The sequence below is a fragment of the Phoxinus phoxinus genome (assembly GCF_949152265.1).
Source record: "Phoxinus phoxinus genome assembly, chromosome: 24".
Lineage (NCBI taxonomy): Eukaryota > Metazoa > Chordata > Actinopteri > Cypriniformes > Leuciscidae > Phoxinus > Phoxinus phoxinus.
In genome coordinates this window covers 24545492-24569516 of record NC_136899.1, presented here as the reverse complement: position 1 = coordinate 24569516, position 24025 = coordinate 24545492, and the positions used below count along the sequence as shown (strand labels likewise).

General features: G+C 38.8%; 1 protein-coding gene across 4 annotated transcripts in view; it reads right to left on the bottom strand.

The window, feature by feature from the left end:
* fars2 (phenylalanyl-tRNA synthetase 2, mitochondrial) overlaps positions 1 to 24025 on the bottom strand; it is a gene marked incomplete at its 5' end in the record, with an annotated part of 156027 nt that overhangs the window by 95496 nt on the left and 36506 nt on the right. For 3 of the 4 annotated variants that reach the window (XR_013796387.1, XM_079602429.1, XM_079602431.1), the window contains 3 exons: positions 6389 to 6520; positions 6595 to 6757; positions 9797 to 10450. Coding sequence is in view for 3 of the 4 variants with exons in the window: in XM_079602429.1 (XP_079458555.1) it covers positions 6389 to 6520; positions 6595 to 6757; positions 9797 to 10450 (949 nt within the window). Of the gene's footprint in view, positions 1 to 6388; positions 6521 to 6594; positions 6758 to 9796; positions 10451 to 12108; positions 12145 to 24025 lie in introns of those variants that run through there. The other variant, XM_079602430.1, reaches the window with a different exon arrangement.

The following is a 24025-nucleotide window of genomic DNA, read 5'->3' as shown; positions in this document are numbered from 1 at the left end:
TGTGAATCATCTATGATTGTTGTTTTGATTGATTGTGACTAGATTTTTTGAAGAACCTGGTAAGAACGGGTTATCAAATACATAGTTCAAAAATGTATATGCTGTATCTAGAATTTTTATTTCTAGAAAATATTCACATAATTAAAATTCCGTAATGTCACTCTTTACATTGTCGTCTTCTGGCCTTGGCGCTGGCCTTGGCAGAACTTCGGATCGCACCACACAAGTCTTGTACGTGAGCATTCAGCGCATAGTTATAAGCATGTAAAGATGTATATGCCCTCAGTTTCTCTTTACGCTCGGTTTCTCTATCGGGTCGGTGTAGAAGTCAGCTTCTCAACCGGAGGCAGCGTTAACGTTAATCCTGTCAGATCGTCCACCATTGACTGAGCGTGTACGGGTCGGCCAATCTGGTACCGTCCGTTAAAATGAACTTTAGCAAATAACAATCGCGGTCCTGGACAGTGAGTGACCTTAGACATTAAGATAAAATCTGATTTTCTCCAGTCATTGTTGAAAAACAAGCTAACAAAACTGGCAAACTAGCGTTAGTGAAGCGGCCAGAGGGATCGTTCTGCAACCAACTAAGCTCCGCCCACAAAAGACGTCACCATGTTTACTAACTGAAAAGTGGTCTATTAAACCCTTCAAATGCCAATTTGGTTGTCATATTTCAATAAATAAATTAAATCCTTCAATGGAAGTGCGAGGCTGCGGCGTAGAAGCTTCTGACAGATATTTAGTTAATACGCCATTTTATTAGACACAAATTGTGTGGGTTTGTCGAAATTCATTATAATCGTAAAAATGAAAACTTTGATTAAACAAGCGGCGTAACCTAGACAGGAAGGCACCGTTTGCCAGAATGACACCCGTGAGCGGATTCGTCTGAGCAGAAAAGCCTCGAGGAGGAGAGCAAGGCCTGACAGCTGTCTCCAGACACCAGGGCTTTGTTTACCCAGTTGTGAATATGCATTGCCACTCGAGTGGGTGTACACAAGGATAAAGCGGTGATTGAGTACAACCAGACAGAGCAGGAAGAGACACACACACTCGGTAATCTGTACTCGTGTCTGGCACAGCACTGAAACTTCTACTAAAGTCAAATCAAATCAGGATTACAGGTGTCCTTGCTGTGACCATACATTCAAGAAGCCTCAAAAAACAGTGTAACTTCGAAACAACTCTCTGTAAACCACTAAATGTGGTCATTCAGTCAGTCCACAATCATCCTGACTGACCTCTTTTAATCCATATGAAAGATAGAAACTGCCTAAGAAGATGTGAGGTCCCTAAATAGAAAGCTCTTTACAAGAAACACTATTTTTCCATGCTGCCCAAACAATGCAGGAGCCCAGTAGCCTTCCAGCACAACAGAAGAGACACACACACACGCTTGACCATGAGTGTTTTCACAGAGAGAAGATGATGGGAAAGGTGGAATGGTGAATAAAAAATAAAGCAAGAGAGAGACTGGAGCTCTTAAGGACTTCAGATAGAAAAGCTTTCAATTATTGATGGATTCAAAATGCCAGAACACACAGGAGGACCCGGAGATGAGATGCAGTGGGAGCGGCCACCTATCCAATACACCGACTGCTGTACGCAAATGGGAATATTCCAAATGTTAACCGGAATTTGGTCATATGTGACCCTGGATCACAAAACCAGTCTGGAGTCGCACGGGTATATCTGTGGCAATAGCCAACTATACATTGTATGGGTCAAAATTATAGATTTTTCTTTTATGCCAAAAAAAAATCATTAGGAAATTAAGTAAAGATCATGTTCCATGAAGATATTTGGTACATTTCCTACTTTAAATATATAAAACATGTATTTTTGTGAGTGAATGCAGCACAATCGTGAACATAAATGCACAACTTTAAAGGAGATTTTCTCAATGTTTAGATTTTTTTGCTCCTCAGATTCCAGATTTTCAATAGTTGTGTCTCGACCAAATATAGTAATATCCTAACAAACCACACATCAATGGAAAGCTTCACAAAATTGACCCATGTGACTGGTTTTGTGGTCTAGGGTCAAATATTCTAAATATATGTATACATTTTCCAAAGCAATAATCCCATTAGGGAAACATTCTGATTACAAAAAAATCTGAATAAAACATCCAACAAATGTGTGTATTAATCAGAATTTGGGGGTATATTCATTTATTTATGTGTGACCAAACAAGTATTGGTGGAATCATCAAGCTAACCCTAAGGCTACAAACTATAATATTGTGACGTTGTATTACAATTTAAAATATCTAAAGTTTTCTATTTGAATATACAGTAAAGTGTAATTTATTCCTGTGATCAAAGCTGAATGTTCAGCATCATTACTCCAGTCTTCAGTGTCACATGATCCTTCAGAAATCAGTGTAATATGAGGATTTGCTGCTCAAGAAACAATTCTGATTATTATCAATGTTGAAAATGGTTTCGGTGGAAAACATGATTATTTATTTTCCACACTCTTTGATTGATAGAAAGTTAAAAATAACAGCATTTATTTGATATAGAAATTGCTGCTCAAGAAACATTTCTGATTATTATCAATGTTGAAAACAGTGCGGATTAATATTTTTGGGGAAACCATGATACATTTTTCCAGGATTTTTTGATGAAGAAAGTTCAAAAGAACAGCATTTATTTAAAAATGTTAAAATCTTTTGTAAAATTAGATATGTCTTTATTGTCACTTTTGATTATAAATTATTATCAGTTAATCATCATGCTAAATAACTAAAAGTGTATTGGCAAAAAGGAATGTGTAAATCTCTTCTCAGGATCTTAATTGTAAACGCCAGGCAACAGGACTCTTTTCTTGACCGGGGAATACTGATAAAGTCAGACGTGTAGAGTGTGAGATCCTAACGTTAAGAGCAGAGGGAGAGCGATCGCTCGCTGTGGAGTGGCACTGTTGTTAATTGGCTGTTACATGTTCCACATGCAGACGGCGGGGGAGTGTGTGCTGTTTAACACACACAGGATCGATGAAGAGAGCAGATGAGATTGAAGAATTAAGTGGCAGTGAGGAGTGAGATGGCTGGGCCAGTGGAGGAGGAGGAGTGGTCATACTGGGACCATCCCCAGGGAGGTAAACATGTCTCTGCAGTCACGCGTGTCCTCCCCCTCCCCCTCACTGAGACGCCTCGTGTGGGACTATCCCATCCACTTCATCAGCGCTGGATGCCTCACACAGCACTGCACAACAGCGCCATCTACTGGCAGAGGCAGAACGCCTTTCTCTGGCTCAAAGGTGTGGCCGCTGTAGGGAACGTGTGTGTGGTACTCTGTGCATTAGAGTTTGCTTCTCATGACGTGCACTATTCAATCATGCTTAAAACGGACCTTTAAAATGTTTACAATTAATCTTAAATAATGGTGAAAGCATGTTATGATGCAGTTGTTTTGCTAGAAAACCATGTAAAATAAAAATACTAAATAACCATGTGGTAATATCTATCTAATATCTATCTATCTATCTATCTATCTATCTATCTATCTATCTATCTATCTATCTATCATCTATCTATCTATCTAATATCTATCTATCTATCTAATATCTATCTATCTAATATCTATCTATCTATCTAATATCTATCAATCTATCTATCTATCTATCTATCTATCTATCTATCTATCTATCTATCTATCTATCTATCTATCTATCTATCTATCTATCTAATATCTATCTATCTATCTATCTATCTATCTATCTATCTATCTATCTATCTATCTATCTATCTATCTATCTATCTATCTATCAATCAATCAATCAATCAATCTATCTATCTATCTATCTATCTATCTATCATCTATCTATCTATCTATCTATCTATCTATCTATCTATCTATCTATCTATCTATCATCTATGTATCTAATATCTATCTATCTATCTATCTATCTATCTATCTATCTATCTATCTATCTATCTATCTATCTATCTATCTATCTATCTATCTATCAATCTATCTATCTATCTAATATCTATCTATCTATCTAATATCTATCTAATATCTATCAATCTATCAATCTATCTATCTATCTATCTATCTATCTATCTATCTATCTATCTATCTATCTATCTATCTATCTATCTATCTATCTATCTATCTATCTATCTATCTAATATCTATCTATCTATCTATCTATCTATCTATCTATCTATCTATCTATCTATCTATCAATCAATCAATCTATCTATCTATCTATCTATCTATCTATCTATCATCTATCTATCTATCTATCTATCTATCTATCTATCTATCTATCTATCTATCTATCTATCTATCATCTATCTATCTATCTATCTATCTATCTATCTATCTATCTATCTATCTATCTATCTATCTATCAATCTATCTATCTATCTAATATCTATCTATCTAATATCTATCTATCTATCTAATATCTATCTAATATCTATCAATCTATCTATCTATCTATCTATCTATCTATCTATCTATCTATCATCTATCTATCTAATATCTATCTATCTATCTATCTATCTATCTATCTATCTATCTATCTATCTATCTATCTATCTATCTATCTATCTATCTATCTATCTATCTATCTATCTATCAATCTATCTATCTATCTAATATCTATCTATCTAATATCTATCTATCTAATATCTATCTATCTAATATCTATCTATCTAATATCTATCTATCTATCTATCTATCTATCTATCTATCTATCTATCTATCTATCTATCTATCTATCTATCTATCTATCTATCTATCTATCTATCTATCAAATTTTTTTTTAAATATAACTTGGAGATTATTCACCAGAAACAGTAAATCTAATGTTATAACACAAATAGTTGAGTCTAAATTCTAAAAACAAGTTCTTCCTCATATTGACTGGTTTTGGATGCGTCCCAATACTTCACACATTCTGTAGCCTTACCACATCAGTATCAGTAATGTGAGCGGTTTCATTCGACTCAGCATGCAAGCTGACGGCACAATTAAATCACTGGAGGTCTGCGCTCGCTGTACTGTTGTTTCAGTCATTTCTACACAACAGCTTTATTAAACTATCACGAACCATGACTTTAAAGCGAGACACTACAGGTGAATAGGGTAACATTTTAAAATAATAGATATCACCATGAAACTTCCTCAGTTGATTACTTACACAAGTTCCTTAAAACAATGTATTACAAGTTTTTGAAATTTGTATATTTAATTATGCAAATTCGGCATTATCTCATTAAATATGCACACTTTTGCATATATTTTCAGTAGATAGATCTGAACATATGATAAAGCCAGGTGCAAAATTATTTTTTAATTTTGTTTACACACACGATGAAAAAAGATGTTCAGAGGGATTTCAGGATATATGCTTTCATTGCCTAGGAAATCTAAATATACTGTCCATAGCCTTAAAAAATCAATTTTTGCCATATTTTTTGGATTAAAATGTCACATAAATCGGGCCAGGAATGATTTATTAACAAATCCCTCTGAACATATCTGCAGAATACTGCTAAGTGTATAACTGGAGAGTTTGGTGTACATCGGCTGAGATGTTTACACTGGAGGATGACAAAAAACTCATTTTGAGAAAAAGGCATTTAAAGATTTGTAATGTAAAAAATCATACTTTTTTAGTGGAAACAACTATTTACTGACACAATATCTTATCAAATCATTTGCAACAACAATACAAATCACCTAAATCACATCAAAACTTATAAACACAGCATTTATGGCCTTTAACTGAGCAGAAAAACTGTCAGAAACACACATCTACATGTCAGAGCGCGTCACGTGATGCATCTGAACCAATCACGTTGTCAGAAATTGACATCAGCCAATGAGATTTCGCTTTTACAGTTAAATGCCCATTGTCCTTTCACGATTGGTTGCTGATTAAAAGGAAATGACCATATTTGGATCCGACAGCATTGTACAGGAGAGAGAGAGAGCTTTCCAGACGTGTGTGAGATTAAAGGAAGCAGACAGCGATGTTGATTTAGAACGACAACTTTTGTTGAATTTCGGACAAATATACAGAAGCAAATAGACAAAGTGTAGTAAAATAAAGACCTAAATGTGTATTTTGGACTTTTTTTCACCACAAGTCTGAAAGAAGACATGTTATTGAAGACAAATAGCCCAAAGTCTCAAAATTGACCAGTGAAAAAGAGACAATGTTTTTGCCTGCCGTGTCTCGCCTTAAGATGCATGTCAGCTACCCTATCTGTACTCTCATTGGTAACCACTGAGTTACCAATTAGCTCACTGCTAATTTGCATAAAGTTGAACTTTCTGTGTGATGCCTGTCAACTCAAATCAGCAGTTCTAACTGAAAATGGTTATAGCTTGTGTAGAGTAGACAGAAGTGTGTGTTTCCGAACCTGAGCGGACCAGTTCCTGCTCCATCACCCCACAGCCCAGCACCTCCAACCAGTCGCCCTGGAAGCGCACCTCCATCTCGAAGGAGGGGTGTGTGAACGGAAAGTAGCAGTCCACCCAGCGGATCTCCAGATCTGCACGACAGAAACAGACAGATGGAGGAGGGCTGCGCAGAGACAATAAAGTGAGCACATCACAGGATTCCTACCTTCCCCAAAAAGGTGTCGCACGAGGCGCGTGAGTGCCCGCTTCAGATCGAACTCCACCAGCTTGACGGCCTCCAGCGTGTGTGTTTGCTGCTTCTGAGGCGTGCGGCGGCCAGCGCTCTCGAACAAACACAGGTCTTCACCATTCTCCACTCGAGCAAACAGCTGATAGAGAGAGGAAGGGTGAGAACATGCGTATCCAGCAAGATTACGGTCAGATTTCATCATGACTTCTCGGACACCTGTCCTCAAACAACATATTCATTACAGTCTGGATGCTTTAAATAAACAGATTTTTCTACACGGATAGGCAAGGGCTTCTGGAAAAGCTTTGAAAGATCAAGTTTGTAATTTTACAATGTTTAAATACCGTATTTTCCGGACTATAAGTCGCACTTTTTTTCATAGTTTGGCTGGTCCTGCGACTTATAGTCAGGTGCGACTTATATACCAAAATTAATTCATACTGACTGAGATGAACCAAGAGAAAACATTACCGTCTACAGCCGCGAGAGGGCACTCTCACTTAGCGGAGTTGTTCAGAAGCGACACCGAGGAAGAACTCAATGTATTCAGTGTTGTGGAATGAGATCGGGAGCTCGGTGAACTTGCTTACTGGTAACTTGTTGGACTCGCTGGCTAATGTTAGTTTAGCCTATTCAGCCTCAGGTATATGTTCTTTATGCTATTGTGCAGCTGAATAACTGTTAATGTGTTACGCTAACATACCGGACACTATTCAGCTGTTGCTCTGTGTGCTGTTGTGTCGCTGAATAACTTGCCTTTCCAGATTAAATGTCTGTTCTTGGTCTTGGATTTTGTAAAATACATTTCTAAATGAATGCGACTTATAGTTCAGTGCGACTTATATATGTTTTTTTTCTCTTCATGACGCATTTTTTGACTGATGCGACTTATACTACAGAGCGACTTATAGTCCGGAGAAGTTATAGTTATGAAAGACAACTGGGAGTAAGACATTTTAGTTTACCTGGACAAAAAGTGAACACTGTAAGTGCTTTCGAAACATCGCTCTGTTACTTTGATCATCCCGACCAGTGGTGCGTTTCCCAAAAGGATCGTTAGCCAACTATGGGCGCACGTTCAGTTGGATTGTGTTGTTAAGGAACTGGCGACCATAGTTGGCTTCGGGAAACGCACCAAGCAACAGTGGCTCAACCAATCACGTGCCTTTGAACAATTATTTTTGCAATTCTCTTTCAGTTGCTCATTAATTATCAATGCACTAATAGTTAATCATTAAAATACACGCATACATAACACTTCAAATCGACAATGAAATATATGTTTCAATACATGTCTTAAAATGCAGTGGAAAGTTCAATAAAATGATATTTTTTAACTAGACTGGCAATGGATACAAACAGGCAATTTGTAAAAATCTGTAGTAATAGTAGTAATATTTATTAATATTTTTAGTTTAATGTTTTATTAGTATTATTAGTTATTTTATTATAATAATCAGGGATTGACATCAACTTTTTTGCTCACCAGCCACTGTGGCTAATGGATATCCAAAGTTACTTCCCAATCAGCATTTTCACTGGCCACAATTTTGACATCGATACCATGGTGAAAAACTTCCATATAGATAGTTTTAATATAATCTCATAATTTGGTAGCAGGAATATTATTAGTTAATATACAGTACCTGCAGTCACTTTAAGTCCTGATGCACAGATCCATTACACGGTTACACATGCGTTTTCTTTCTCAACTGTTTACATTCGCTCAAAACATAACTGACTACTGTATTTAAGTCAAAATTCGCCAAGACTGGCATTTTGACATTATTTTGTGTGTATTTCACTGTTTCAGCGCAATAAGCAGCGAAAAAAATAACTCGATTGAGTACTGAGAGCCGGCTTTGTGTGGGCACACATTAGGTGGGAGCACAAAATCTGCGGGAATTATTAAAATTATGCACAATATGCGCAATCCTACACCGAAATTCAAGCCCTGTAACAGCAATAATATTCATCCGTATAGATAAATGAAACGAGTGAGTGAGGAGAGGCGGGTTTGTGTGTCTCCCGCTGTCGGAGAGATGAGAGAGAGAGAGAAAGCGCAGCTGGTATCGTGTATCTATTCTGTGGAAAATGAGTATTACAAGCTTTTCAGATATTTCAGCATCAATATGCATAGCAAAATCTATATTTTTGACAACACTAGCACCACGAATTGCACCTAGCTTATTATTTCAAATGCTTTTTTATAAGACTTTAATTGAAAAATGTATATATTCAACCTGCCAAAGTGGCTAGTTGGAGTGACTGTGTTACACACACCACTGCTGAAATACACACATTTAGTGGGTGTTAATGTCAAGCCCTGATTATAATACTTGTATATTAATTGATCATTTGATACTCATTGAATGTCTTAGTTACAAAAGTATTGAATATTTTAATGCAAACATTTTAATTATTTTTGAAGTCAGGATGAAATGGTAGTAGTAGTATTAATAGTATTATTTTAATGTTTTATAATTATAATATTTATGAATGTTATTAATGTATATTACTTTATAATTATAATAATTTTTTTATTTACAATAGTATTGAATATACAGTATTATGTCCATGTGAAAAGGATTATAGAGAAAGAAAACCTGTAGGACGGGAGCTGGGTTCACTGCATTGGTTGTTCACTGGACGGACGCAGATCTGAAGCGATCTTGCAGTTGATTGTAAGAAAGGGGTGCGGTTTAAAATTAGGGATATTTAGAGTTGGCATAAAATGGAAATCTAGTTTCTAAATGCATCTTATTGAAAGTGATGCATCAGCGCATATGTAATTTGTTTTAATCAAAATATCATAACTGGGTCTTGAAATGACAGACTGTCAGTGAAATCTTGCAGTCGAGTGTAAGAAAGTGGTGCGGTTTAAGCTTACATCATATAAGCCAGACTTCTCCAATCATTTAGTCCGATTAAACCCCACCCCTTTCTTACAATCAACTGCAAGATTTCACTGACAGTCTGTCATTTCACCGGAAGACCCAGTTATGATATTTTTATATATTTTTTTTTTTACATATGAACTGATGCATCGCTCTCAATATGATGTATTTAGAAACCAGATTTCCATGTCATGCCAACTCTAAATATCCCTAATTTTGTAATTAGTTTACTTTTTTTTTTTTTGTCAGGCACTGTCCTCCATAGCGGACACTATTCTGACCTCATGGTTGGAGAAAAGCCGCACTCCCTCCATCTGGTGGAAGACAGGATAGTGTGTGGAGTCGATCTCATCTCGTCTGTACACATCTCCCGCCATCAGAAAGCAGTCCAGTCCCGAACGCACCAGCTCCTTCTGGTGGGCCGAGGTGTGGGCTCGCAACATGTGTGTGCGGTTCAGGAAGTAATTGTCTCCTTTTTTCCGACTGGGATGATCTGGAGGAATGAGGAGGCTATCGAAGTTCTGCTCCACCGTCACCACTGGCCTGAGAGTGTCATGTACAGAAAAGAGTGGGTTTCCGGTGCGACCGATGTAAGAGCGGTAGAAATGGTCTTTGATGCGCTCTTTAATAAGCCACAAGGGGTGGTGGGGCCGGTTGTGAAGCTGACAGCCAACTTTAGACAAGATTTTAGCCGTCACATTGGTCATGTCATCTCGTGGGTAGACATGGCTGAAAACTTCTACTGAGTTCTCAGTAACGCGTGGCTGAGGAGCGGAGGCGTCCGCCGACAGGACCCTGCAGGAGTGGAGTTTGCAGGACGGGGCGAGGGCTCTGGTCCACTGGCAGTCAGCGGGACAGTGACGGACAATGTGTTTGAGGAGAGGGAGGAGAGTCCGGGAACTGCTGAATAACCTCATCGTAGCTGGTCCATGAGTCTGTGAGGAAACAGAAATACTTTAGTTCTGTGAAGTCTTTATTCCTCTTCCTGTTTCAAACTGAATTATCAGCCATGCTAAAGGGATGGGGAAGGATGGTCAACTCAGAGTTGTTTTAGTATCCTCGAGGTTTTGAATTGTTTGTTTATATATATATGAGGAGTAATGGTGTTGAAAACTCAGCTTTGCTAAATGCAAAGAAAATAATTCAACTAGAAAACTGACTAGTTTACTTCAATAATTAGTTGCATGACTGGTTGACTAGTTGACCCAGGGTTACTATAGTTAACTAAAGCTAAAACCATAAAAGAAAAAATTTGTGTGACTTGAAATAAAAGTGTTAACTAAAATAGTTAAAACTGATATAACTAAAACTATACATCTAAAACTATATAGATAAAAATATAATACAAATTAAACAAAATCATAAAAACCAAAACGCTACAAAATTACTAAAATTGTAAAAAGAAAAATTATATATATATATATATATATATATATATATATACATTTTTTACAGTTTTAGTAAGTTTGTACCGTTTATGTTTTCATTATTTAAATTAATTTGTATTATATTTTTATCTATATAGTTTTAGTTATGTCAGTTTTAACCATTATAGTTAACACTTTTATTTCAAGTGACACAAATGTTTTCTTTCATGGTTTTAGCAAAGCTGAATTTTTAACATCATTACTCAAGTGTCACATGATCCTTCAGAAATCATTATAATATGCTGATTTGCTCATGAGGAAACATTTCTGATTATCATCAATGTTGAAAACAGTTCATATTTTTGAATTCTAGTGTATATTTTGGGGTTTCACAAGCACCAAACAAACATCTATCCGGACGTACGTGTCGTGCTAAAACACTCTCTAATAGAGGAATTGCACCAAAGTAGTAAAGTACTTTTTACAATGCAACATTTGCTGGATTCCAGAGATGGCGTCTTTAAATTCATCAGGTTTAAACGCACAGTTTATACCCGCCTGCAAACATTTTGTAACACATTTACGACCTTCAAATACTGTCAGACTTCAATAAAAGGTTTTAAGCTATTTATTAAGCATATTTATTAGTCATCCTGGAAGAGAACGTGTGTCTATATTGGCCCCGGTCGACAAACAAACTGTAAGGAATAAAGTTGCAGATGCTAGTTGGGTCTTGGGTCCAGAAAGTCTCCAAAGATCAGACCTCATAAAACTACAACTTGTTTGGGAATGTTGCAATAAAAAGCGTTTGGTCATCAAACAGCATCTCCTGCATCTACACTTTGCCAGGTGATACTGGTACCTTCAGTGGGACTGGGTTTTATGGTCAGATGAGACCAAAATAAAGCATTTATGAAAAACACCAGAAGTGGGTTTGGCATAGACAGAAACACCACAACACCTCATTCTCACTGTGAAGTTAGTGGTGGATCTGCAATGCTAGGAGGCTAATTTTCTTCCAAAGACCCTGGGTATCATAAACCCCATCAAGCACCAGCAGATGTTAAATCAACACCGGACTGACCCTGTCAGGAAGCTTAAACTGGGACGTTCTCCAGCATGACAATGATCCAAAGCGCATCTCAAAATGAACAGAATAATTCACTGCCCACATGGTTTTGCCACGGACATAGCAGTCCCCTGACCCAAACCACACACATACAAACCTGTGGGATGAGCTGAAGAACAGAGTCCACGAGCATCTGGAGAGATTCTGTATGCAGGAATGGTCACATATCTCTTATGTTCATCAACCTTATTGCACATTATGGGAGAAGATCCAGAGCTGTTATCTTGGAAAAGGGAGGTTGCACAAAGCATTAAAAGAAGGGGTGTCGATTATTGTGGAATACATATATTTCTATTTTTACTTTAATTAAAGGTTAGATTTTTGTGAATATTCTGAGTGAACGACAAAGGGCCAGGTTGCAGATCAGGATTTACTAAAGACACAAATTGAAAGAATTAGCGCTGAAAAGCGAGGGCAGGGTTATTTTTGAGGCTGACCTTATTGCATATGCATTTAGGAGTTTCCCTTTCAGACGCAAAATTAATGAGAGGAGAGTATTTAAATGAAGATGATTAACTAAGGTTTGAGCTAGTCATTTACTGGTATTTGCGCCATTATTTACCGCCCAAAAAAGCTGCTCTACTTACACTGCTCTTGGTAGATTGTGTTGGTCATTATAGAAATGATCCGGCTCAGTGTTGTGTACTCGAGACTCGGAATCATACTTTAATGGTCTTGGTCTTCTTGTCATGGACTCGTGTGCATTTTGACTCGGAATTGACTCGTACTCGAACATATTAGGACTCAGACTTATTCCCGAGTCCACTCTAGTCCCATTCAAAATATTTCATGATTATTACTGTCTGTTAATAATTCTTTAAATTGTTGTTTGATTAAAACGTCCAATGATTGCTGACTTTCTTGTGCGCAACTGCGCATGTTATGACTTGAGACTAAAGTTTGCAGCGCGCAAATTCAGCAGGACCCAGGTCAGATGTTTAATTGTAATAAAATTACCTTTACACCACCTACTATGTGGCCTTTTTACCATTACAGTGTACATGATTCCATGGTATTTACTGTTTGAGTATGGTGCCAATTGTATTGTTACCACCAAATATTTTACATATTCTTGAAGATATCTTTTGGTCTGCCTTAGGTTATCCAACCTCTCTGGCCTCGGTCTCAACTCGGACTCGACTCTCTCTGGCCTCGGTCTCGACTTGGACTCGACTATCTCTGGTCTCGGTCTCGACTAGGACCCGACTATCTCTGGTCTCGGTCTCGACTAGGACCCGACCATCTCTGGTCTCGGTCTTGACTTGGACTCGACTATCTCTGGCCTCGGTCTCGACTTGGACTCGACTATCTCTGGTCTCGGTCTCGACTCGACTCTATTTGGTCTCGGTCTCGACTCGGACTTGACTATCTCTGGTCTCGGTCTCGATTTGGACTCGACTCTCTCTGGTCTCGGTCTCGACCCTCTCTGGTCTCGGTCTCGACTAGGACTCGACTATCTCTGGTCTCGGTCTCGACTAGGACTCGACTATCTCTGGTCTCGGTCTCGACTTGGACTCGACTATCTCTGGTCTCGGTCTCGACTATCTCTGGTCTCGGTCTCGGTCTCGACTCGACTCTATTTGGTCTCGGTCTCGACTCGGACTTGACTCTCTCTGGTCTCGGTCTCGATTTGGACTCGACTCTCTCTGGTCTCGACTCGGACTCGACCCTCTCTGGTCTCGGTCTTGACTTGGACTTGACCCTCTCCGGTCTCGGTCTCGACATGGACTCGACTATCTCTGGTCTCGGTCTCAATTCGGACTCAACCCTCTCTGGTCTCAGTCTCGACCTCGGACTCGACCCTCTCTGGTCTCGGTCTCGACTCGGACTCGACTCTCTCTGGTCTCGGTCTCGACTCTCTCTGGTCTCAGTCTCGACTCGGACTCGACCCTCTCTGGTCTCGACTCGGACTCGACTCTCTCTGGTCTCAGTCTCGACTCGGACTCGACCCTCTCTGGTCTCGGTCTCGACTCGGACTCAACCCTCTCTGGTCTCGACTCGGACTCAACCCTCTCTGGTCTCGGTCTCGACTCGGTCTCGACTCTCTCTGGTCCCGGTCTCGACTTGGACTCAACCCTCTCTGGTCTCGGTCTCGACTCGGACTCAACCCTCTCTGGTCTCGGTCTCGACTCGGACTCGAGTGAGCTGGTCTCGACTACTACACTGATCCGGCTGTGTCTGTGTTCCTTAATGTTAGTGTCGTCAGTAGATCATGTGCAAAAAAAATTATTGGGACACAAGTAAATCATTTAACTTCAGCAAGAACTTCAGTGTGCCAAGCAGGTTTGGTTGAGCTTCTGTTTATGTTCGCTGATCAATATTTATATGTAAATAAAAGCCTAAATTAAATCTGTTCATCATATAAAGCAATTAAGTCTTGGACTAAAACGCTCATATGGATTAGTTTTACGATCTCTTTATGAACTTTTGGAAGCGTCAAAGTGGTGGTTGAGTAGCTGTCAATGGACGGACAGAAAGATCTCAGATAGATAGATGACAGTATTTACATTTCCGGGTGAACGAACCCTTTAAGAAAGACTGTACGAACTCTGAGGTGATTTGAGTCTCGGTCTCGCTCTGCTAATAAATGCTGCTGTACGTGCAGTGGATATTCTCAGGCCCGCTGAGCTTCTGTCGAGCAGTATGAGAGTTAGATTACATTGCTGGGATGTCAGATGAGCTTGTGCACAGTGGACTTAACCTCAGAAACCCCTTGTGAGATGCACGGTGCCTGTTCTAACTTGTGACATCGGAAGCGAGGGCCCGTGAGAGAGAGATGAAATAGCAGGTGAGAGTTTAAGCCCTCACAGACAGACAAACAGATGCTCATCTCATTGTCTTTGCTGCCAGCACACTGCACATAAACATATCCAGCGCATAGCGTGCTCGGGGTGTGGACGTGATTTATGTGGAGAGGAGTGTAATTGAATTAAGGGTGGTCCCGTCCTCATTGCCCCCCTTTTGATTTGCTCATTTTGTTTCGTTTTCTCAGTCCCTGGCAATCTCTGTCTCCTTTCTATTGCTATATCCTTACAATAAAGCACTGGATGATGAATACCATATTCATGTACCATATATTCACATGGCACAATGCTACAAAATACATCTATAAAATGTACTCAAGGGACTTTAAAGAATACCATGGTACAACTATGGCATATGCTATTCCAATGATATATGTTCAAAATAAAATAAGGTAATTTCACGGTACTTTAAAGTATTTAAAAGAGAACCAACTAATAATGGCATGCTATTTCCATTGAATATATTCAAAATGTACGGTACTGTGATATTACAATGTTTTAAGCAATTCTAAGAAAACCATTGTACATCCTAAAACATGGCTTTACCAGTTCATCTATGATATATGAAGAATCATGCTTTTGTATTGTACATTTGTAATCGCATGGTATTGCCATGATTCCCTAAGAAATTTCACAGAATACCACAGCATCACTCAAAGAAATGTACCACAGTATACTATCATGATTTTTACAATGGTATTTTGGACATGGTGCATGAATTTTAGTACTATGGTATTTCAAAGTACACAGTGCAACCGCAGGACTTTTATGTAAGGAATAAATTCACTTAAAAACAGTATTTGGATATGTATATCATGGTAGTACCATGGTATTCGTGGAAGTACACTGAAGTACATACTGGTACACATAAAAAAACAACAACAACATGGTATTACCATGGCAGACCAAGGTAGTTCACAGAAAACCATGGTAAGACGATGGCGCATATTGAAAGTATAAGTCCCTTATTTCACATCTAAAAAACACTGCATTACCATGGTACTCTAAGGTAACTGGTACATTCAATGAACTATGCTATGCCCATGGAACACATTCAAAAAATGGCATGAACACGGTTAATTTTACTTTCCTTTTTCTTGTCCTTTCTTCGACCTCTCTATTTAAGTCATATTCTGTATGTTCATCCTCTCAGTCGGTCTCCCCATCCCTCTCCCCATCTCTCTCTCTCTCTCTCTCTCTCTCTCTCTCTCTCTGAGAGCATTTAGCGTCTGCAGGTTTAGCTCGGGTGCTGGATTTTCTGAAGACAGGGCTGTATTTATCCCACACTAACAGTGCTTCATATTTGCTTTGTCCAAGCAATCTTTTATGAGGCCGAAAGACTAATTTTTTCCTTTCATCTGATCACTCTTTTCCTCTCGATCCAGCGAGCGGCACAAAATAGAGGCATTGTCACTCTGCGAGTCTCTCAGGAACACATGCATTCTGTCAGGACTGAGAGTGTTATGAGAAGTCGCAAGTACAAAGAGAGTGAGTTGCAATGCAGTGTCACTGCAGTACAGCAGCGTTCAAGATGCTGCTCCAGTTAACACCTCAGTTTTTACACCACTCCGCGAGTACACACAAGAAAATACCAGGTCTGAAAATGCAGGTTACAAAGTCCCTCCAGCGGGAGTTATTCTCTATATCAATGTCAGTGTTTCTGAACTCCTGAAACGCCTCCATTGAAGTCTTGAGTTTTCTTCCAGGAATGAACACGTCACAATATTCCTCATTTAAATAAGTCATACGCAGAATAAAGGGGCGGGGCCTGGTTGGGTTAGTTAACAGTGTGTTGAAACTGGTGGTTATGGTAAGGGGCGGGACATTTCCAGTTGACCAATCACAACACTCTAGCCGGTACTCTTGACAGACAGTGAAAAGAGGAGCTGCAATAATGCACAATATGGGAAAAATAATGTGTTTTTTGAAAGCCTGTTCTAGTAGAGCCCTAAAACAACAGCAAGACTTTGTAAAAGGGCATAATGCAGCCTCTTAAAGCTGCAGTCCGTCGTTTTTCCTCTTTGTCGCCATCTCTGTTAGAAATCTGCAATTGCAGTTATTCGCGGAATTATTAACTGTGCGTGGGTAGTAAATCGGCATGAAACAGCGCGGATGAACACAATGTATTGAGGCTGCCGCGTCGCTGTGGATACTGTAACGTTACTGTCATCAGCAATCTCAGAGTATACTTTTTGAAAGTGTCAACATTAGAATTTTCATCGGAAAATGTCATCTGAACAAGTAAGTAACATTCACTTTTGTTCTGACCAAATTCGGGGGGTGGGGGGAAGCATTGCAGTAGCTATATCATGCTGATTAATTCTAACGATTGCTTATATCACGTCAAAACGTGAAAAATATATTTTTTCTGTAGCCACTCTGAAGTCCTAAGTCTTTGTGTTTTACAACTGGTGAATCTCCAGTTGTCACTGGTGATTGTCGCTTTAAACTTTCGGGATCCGCCATACACCAAGTGCTAAACTAAATCTCCTCCATCATCCACACACGCTAGCCGGGGACTCCTTCTCTATGTGTACAGAAATGACGTAATGACGCAAAGACATGCTCGAAATTCCCGCGGAAATCCACCAGTACCACTGGAATTAAAATCATTATTACAAGCTTTCCGTTTTGAATCGAGGTAAGGCAAGCAGATCGTTTTGAACACTGGCTGGTTACGTTTTTTTTCAAAAATGTCTTTTTTGATATTTTTAAACCCAAAAAAGTGCCGGACTGCAGCTTTAAATAAATACATGTGTTTTCTAAATCCCTTCTCACTATTAAATGGAGAATATAAGATGGCTCATTCGTGCTCTTATATCAAATGTCTTCCACACTCACCCGGCCAAGGCTGCCAGACTAAACCACAAATCTACAGCTGTGCCGCCCGCTTTGTTTCTAACAAATAAATCTCAAAGCTACTCTACAAATTTTAATATCCCAAAAGATCAGCTCTCATCTATTATGGAAGATGCTTCCTAAAATTTTTCAAGAAAAATATGTGTATATTCCTCAAGAAAAAAATATTTCGACAATGCAGTTTATTTCTGACACATTTATGATGCTTGTCATTAAAACCCCTGTAGTAAATCGAGTAAAAAAAAAAAAAAAAAAAAAAATAGAACAGGTTGTAAATGCCGTTGAATACCATGTAGAGCAGTGACTCTTAACCAGGTTAGCGGGACTCATAGGGCCTCAGCAAACTTCCCCCAAGATAGCTTACAATGATTCAAACAAGACAACACAAACTTTAAAACAGGCTAAACAGGTAAAAATCAACCCGTTATCATATTGCTTATTTTATTTAAGACTTACATTTTAGGAAAATCTGGATATAAGAGGGAATTTTAAAAGTGTGAGTTGTATACCTAGACAAGACCCGGATGGAAATTAATGAAATCTTTAAAATTCATGGGAATTTGTTATAACGGATATATACGTTTCTGTACGTTACGTGACTGGGAAAAAAATTCTATGGTAATAGATTATTTATATATATCTATAGTCCTAGAAGTGAAAATATATTAAAATAATGAAAAACACATTTACTTATATAAATCCACAATTCCAGAATTTATTTATTTAATTATATATATATATATATATATATATATATATATATATATATATATATATATATATATATATATAAACCGCAATATTTGACAATTATTGACTTAATAAAAGTGTATTAATACTCTTAATAATCCCATTATATAACTGATGGTCATGTTTTTGGCCTTTTATTTTTCACTGCAGTTTTGCTTTAAAAGCTAAATTCATCCATTTGTGACTTCAGGGTTTGTGCAATGCCTTAGTGAAATGCAAATGTACCAACAACAGCTGCGGGGCACTCAGGTTTTATTAGAGCTGAGACGATAATGATGACCGGGGTCTGAGAATTATCATAATTTATATAAAATCCTGAATTTGTCCTGATCCACTGATAATGTTGGATCTCTAAAGAAGCCCAAATCTCTAATAACCTGTCAGCCCACACACCGCTCTTTGCCAAGATAAAGAAGGCAAAAGTGCCGCCATCAAGCGTTTGTTTGTATTCACAGTGATTACAGATCTTAGTGTGGTGGCTAATTGGAATCATGTGGTATTGTGCAAAAACAACATCAAAAAAGTTCGATTTTCACAGTACCCATATTTTAATTTCAAAAGTAAGGCTGTAAATGGTGGTAGTGGATACATTTGTCTTCTCAGTTACTGATCGTTTCAAATTAAGGTGAGACAGGGAAACCTGAACAACATCAAGCCCTAAAGGTGATGATTCATTTTTGAGCAATGTTCCTTGGGCACTTTCCCATTGAGAATGAGCAACACATTTCTATCTGGTCACGGGCCCTGTGTCTCATCTGGTTGCCCCGTTGACGGCAACACTGCTCAAAAAGTTCCCCGTGTATCATCACCTTCTCTTAAGGCTACAGTCTGAGTGGGCGTGTGAGAAGATGGAAGAGTCTTTTAAACGTCTGTATTAATTAGACGTGGCGAGCGAGCACAGAGGTTAATGAAGTCAGTCTCGTGTTCTTCTATCAGGTCACATCTGCTGCTCAGTGTGTGCTGAGGAGTCAAAGGTCATTCATACACCTGCAACAGCTCAGCATGCGCAGCAAGATATACAAGATTTACCCTCATCTGAAAGACTTTGCTCAAAAGTTTCAACTTCGACTGCAAAGTCGAGAACTGCAGAACCTCGTCATACTCCAGTTTGAGGAGTTTGAAATACGTGTGTACAAAATGCACCGAAATGTAAAATGTGGACATACTGGGATGAAAATTAAAAGGTAAAATGGCATTTTTAGACTTAATTTCGGCTTTTATTCACTTTTTAAACATTGATCAGCGAACATAAGCTCAACCGAACCTTGACGCGTGAGAATGAACCTCATTGGTTCTCATGCTTGAGCTTCTGTTTATGTGTGAGTTGATGGATGTTTATATGTGAATAAAAGGCTAAATTCAATCTGTTCATCATATAAAGTGATTGAGTATCTTCAGAAAATTTGGACTAAACTGCTCAATTCACATGGATTAGTATTACTATCTCTTTACCATCTTTTTTAGAGCGATTAAGTGCTACAGTAGTTGCGTATCTGTTAATGGAGGGACAGAAATCACTGAGATATCATTAAAAATGTCTTAATTTGTGGTTTTCGAAGATGAACGAATGTGATTGAGAGGAGGAGGTCGATACTCTGGTGACATGGTGCCATGACAACAACCTCTCTCTCAATGTCAGCAAAACTAAGGAGATGATTGTGGACTTTAGGAGGAGACAGAGGGAAGAGCATGTACCCCAGCACATCAATGGATCTGTAGTGGAAAAGGTCAGCTGTTTTAAGTTACTCGGGGTCAACATCAGCAGTGACCTTACCTGGTCTGCTCACACGGACAAGGTGGTCAAAGCGGCCCGGAAACGCCTATTCTTCTTGAGGAGACTGAAGAAGTTTGGCATGGACCCAGTCATCCTCACTAACTTCTATAGATGTACAATTGAGAATACACTCAGTCATTTATACACTGTCACTTTAGTTAACTGTTTGCACCTAGTATATTATGTTATGTAATGTCAGGTTACTATGCGGTGTCTTGTCATAAGAATTTCAGTGCCAGTTAACCGTGTGTTGTTCTGTGCATCTGACAATAAAAGACTTGAAACTTGATTGAATTGCAAAATTACTTAAAGGGATAGTTCACTTTGAAATTAAATGTTGGTATGTTTTAGCTTACCTCAAGGGCATCCAAGATGTAGGTGTCTTTTTTTCCGCAGTAGTTTCAATTTTGATATTTTTAGGTCAAACCGTTCTTGTCTGTCAGTCATATCATGCAGGTCTATGGTCATTGTCTCAAAGAGCATGCACAGAGTCCAAATTAAACAATTCCCCATCGTAAGTGCACATTGATGGCCTAAGACACGAAACGAGCGGTTTGTGTGAGAAAACGAACAGTATTTATATCGTTTTTACCTCTTATACACAGCCAAGTCCAAGTGATCTGAGGGCGCGGGCGCTTCCTTCTGTGTGACGTGTGTGCAGACTGGTGCATAGTTATATATATATATACACTAGATGTCGCATTAAAGACATTCGTTCCAATGAACTGCTGTAGCCAAGGCGACATCTAGTGTATACATCTATGCACCAGTCTGCGTACACGTCACACAACAGGATGCGCTCGCGCCCTCAGATCATTTTGGACGTGGCTGTGTTACAAGAGGTAAAAACGATATAAATACCGTTCGTTTTCTCACACAAACCGCTCGTTTCGTGTCTTAGGCCATCAATGTGTACTTACGATGGGGAATTGTTTAATTTGGACTCTGTGCATGCTCTTTGAGACAATGACCATAGACCTGCATGATATGACTGACAGACAAGAACGGTTTGACCTAAAAATATCAAAATTGAAACTACTGCGGAAAAAAAGACACCTACATTTTGGATGCCCTTGAGGTAAGCTAAAACATACCAACATTTAATTTCAAAGTGAACTATCCCTTTAACCGCTCCTGCGATAACGAATGTTTAATATATGGATGACAAATGAAAAGTAGAAACGTTTTTGGTGGTTGAAATGTTGCTGAATCCCTAATGAACCGATTTCTGGACGTTTTGCTGTGGTTTTGGACTGAATGAAATAAACCCAGCACTGCTACGCTGCAATGCTCAGATGATGTCCCTGTTCTGCTGCCAAACAAGCCAGTGTAAAACAGCGAGACAGAATGAAACTACTAGACGCAGAATGCTCCTCAAGATGTGTTTTAGCGCTTAAGCTTGCCGCTACTCACCAGAGATTCCCGGCGGGCACAGATACATTTCTTTCTGCGCAGTTTTATACAAAACAAAAACAAAACTCTCCTCCACCATTATAACCATTTTATACCAAACAAACAACTTCTCCACTGTTAAAACGGACATATGTTACAATAAACACTCAATATGTTCAAGGTATTTGTCCTGCCCAGATTCTTCTGATTCTTCATTTCCAAACCCACATTGTTGTGTTGCATAACAAAAGTTTAACTTTGACACAGTGTCTTAAAAACAGTCGTGACACACGATGCAGCGAACATGACGCATCTACCAAAGACATCCGTCTGCCGCATGTGTGAATAGACCATCAATATAAAAAAATAACAGAGTGCAAGACTGCGTTCTGTGTGTTAAACTATCCATGTAAACAGCCAACTTCTTCAAGCAGACTTTAAATAAACTTGATGACAAACAACTACCAAACAACGTGTGCACTTCACTGTGAAGTCGTCACCCCTACTCAGTCCGTGTATCTCAATGAACTTGAGTGCAATACATTACCTATAAAGCAATAAAACATAGATGCAATACTTGCAAAACATTAATTGTTTGTTTTCACACCTGTAACCTATAAAGACCGTCATGGGATTCTCCCAAGTACGTGTCCTGCACCTAAACCAGTCCAGTCCAGTTTGAAAGGTTCATCAGTGAATGACCCCATTGCCACTCAAAGGACTTGATCGTGTGTCGGCAACTAGTGTGTGCATCGTGATATTAATCTGGATTTTGTGGGATAGAACTCAATTCAAGGATCTAAAGAATTGACTTAACTTCCCTCTATAAGGACATCTGCAGAAATCTCCAATCAAACATCAAGATACCGTAAATCACCCTGTTGGTCTCATTGCTCAACTTACTTTTTAAACATCAAATATCATGAAACAGGGATATATTGGGGATAAACTGAAGATGTAGAGTTCTGTAACTTCTGTGTGAAGTTTTTTTAGTTGTTCGTGTTCGCCTCACCATAGAACAACTAATCCATTATCTTCAACAAGACCCATAAGCAGACAGTGTGAAGCCAGATGCAGTTTTATGTGATTTCGGGCAAACTTAGTTAAAATCCCCAGGAAGAAACATAATATAGTGACTCGCTGTTTGCAAATGTAAATTGCAATTTTGCAAATTGTCTTCTCAAAACTTCATTGGAGGGGAAGATTTAACACTAGGGGTGTACCGATATTCTCATGTCACGATTCGATACATATCACAATATTATTGAGATACTTCAAGACATATGATAAAAGGTTAACAAAAAAATTACTGTTGATTAAAATGCTAAATTTGGTATTACATTGGGGGTATAAATGAATAAGCTTGAACTTGGTGTTAGAAACCCAATAGTGACACCAGAATAAAAATATTGATGATTCTGAAGCTGAAAATACAGTATTATTTTTAGAAGAATATTCTTGCACTCTGTCACGGACTAGATATATTTAAAATAATGTACCGGTAAGCCATTTTTTACTGGTAACATCAGTTATTTGGCATTATCAGGACACACACATCACTATCTACGATACATATTAATGCATTTTTGTATTGCGATATATTGTGACACTAAATATTGTTACACATCCCTATTTAACAGTGAACACTAATTTTCATATTTGGGTGGATTATTCCTTAACAAGTTTCAAAACAACATTCTCTCAGATGATATTACAGACGCGTTCACTGCAAAACATATCCTGTCATCATACATCCCTGCAAGAACTGCATGGACACTCTTCAAACGATGAACATCACCTCCTCTACTGAAAGATCTCAGAAAAAGGGAACAGCAAACAAGGGATGGCGTATCACAGAGAGAGTTTATAGGGTGATGTGAATTAGCCTTTTCCTGTGGCTGTGTTCTGAGTGAGTCGGGCCACGGCAAGGCCTCTCTGGAGCCATAATTCACGGGACTCTCGCCTTCAGATGGAGGACGCCAGCACAGCGTTAAAACACCACTCCAAGCACCATCAGAGACTCTGCCAAACACACTCACACATGACCTGGCACGCACACACACTCTAGCAGGCGTCAGTCAGTGTCACCTGCTTCGGGAATAGTGTGGATGGCAAGCGATCTGTAATTAGTGGAGAACGAGAGAGAGAGAGAGAGAGAGAGAGAGAGAGAGAGAGAGAGAGAGAGAGAGAGAGAGAGAGAGAGAGAGAGAGAGAGAGAGAGAGAGAGAGAGAGAGAGACACTGCAGCAAACACACCTAAACACCATTTATCGCTGTAAGACGCGGCGGTTTTAGGGTGCGACGCTTTCAGTAGTTGAAACACCATATGCGCTCCTGCTTTTGGATACGTTCCGTAACGCAGAGACACTGCAGTGTCATAAATCTTAATCCACCGCGGCTGAAACTCTTCTATCATGACATATTTCAGAGGGAACT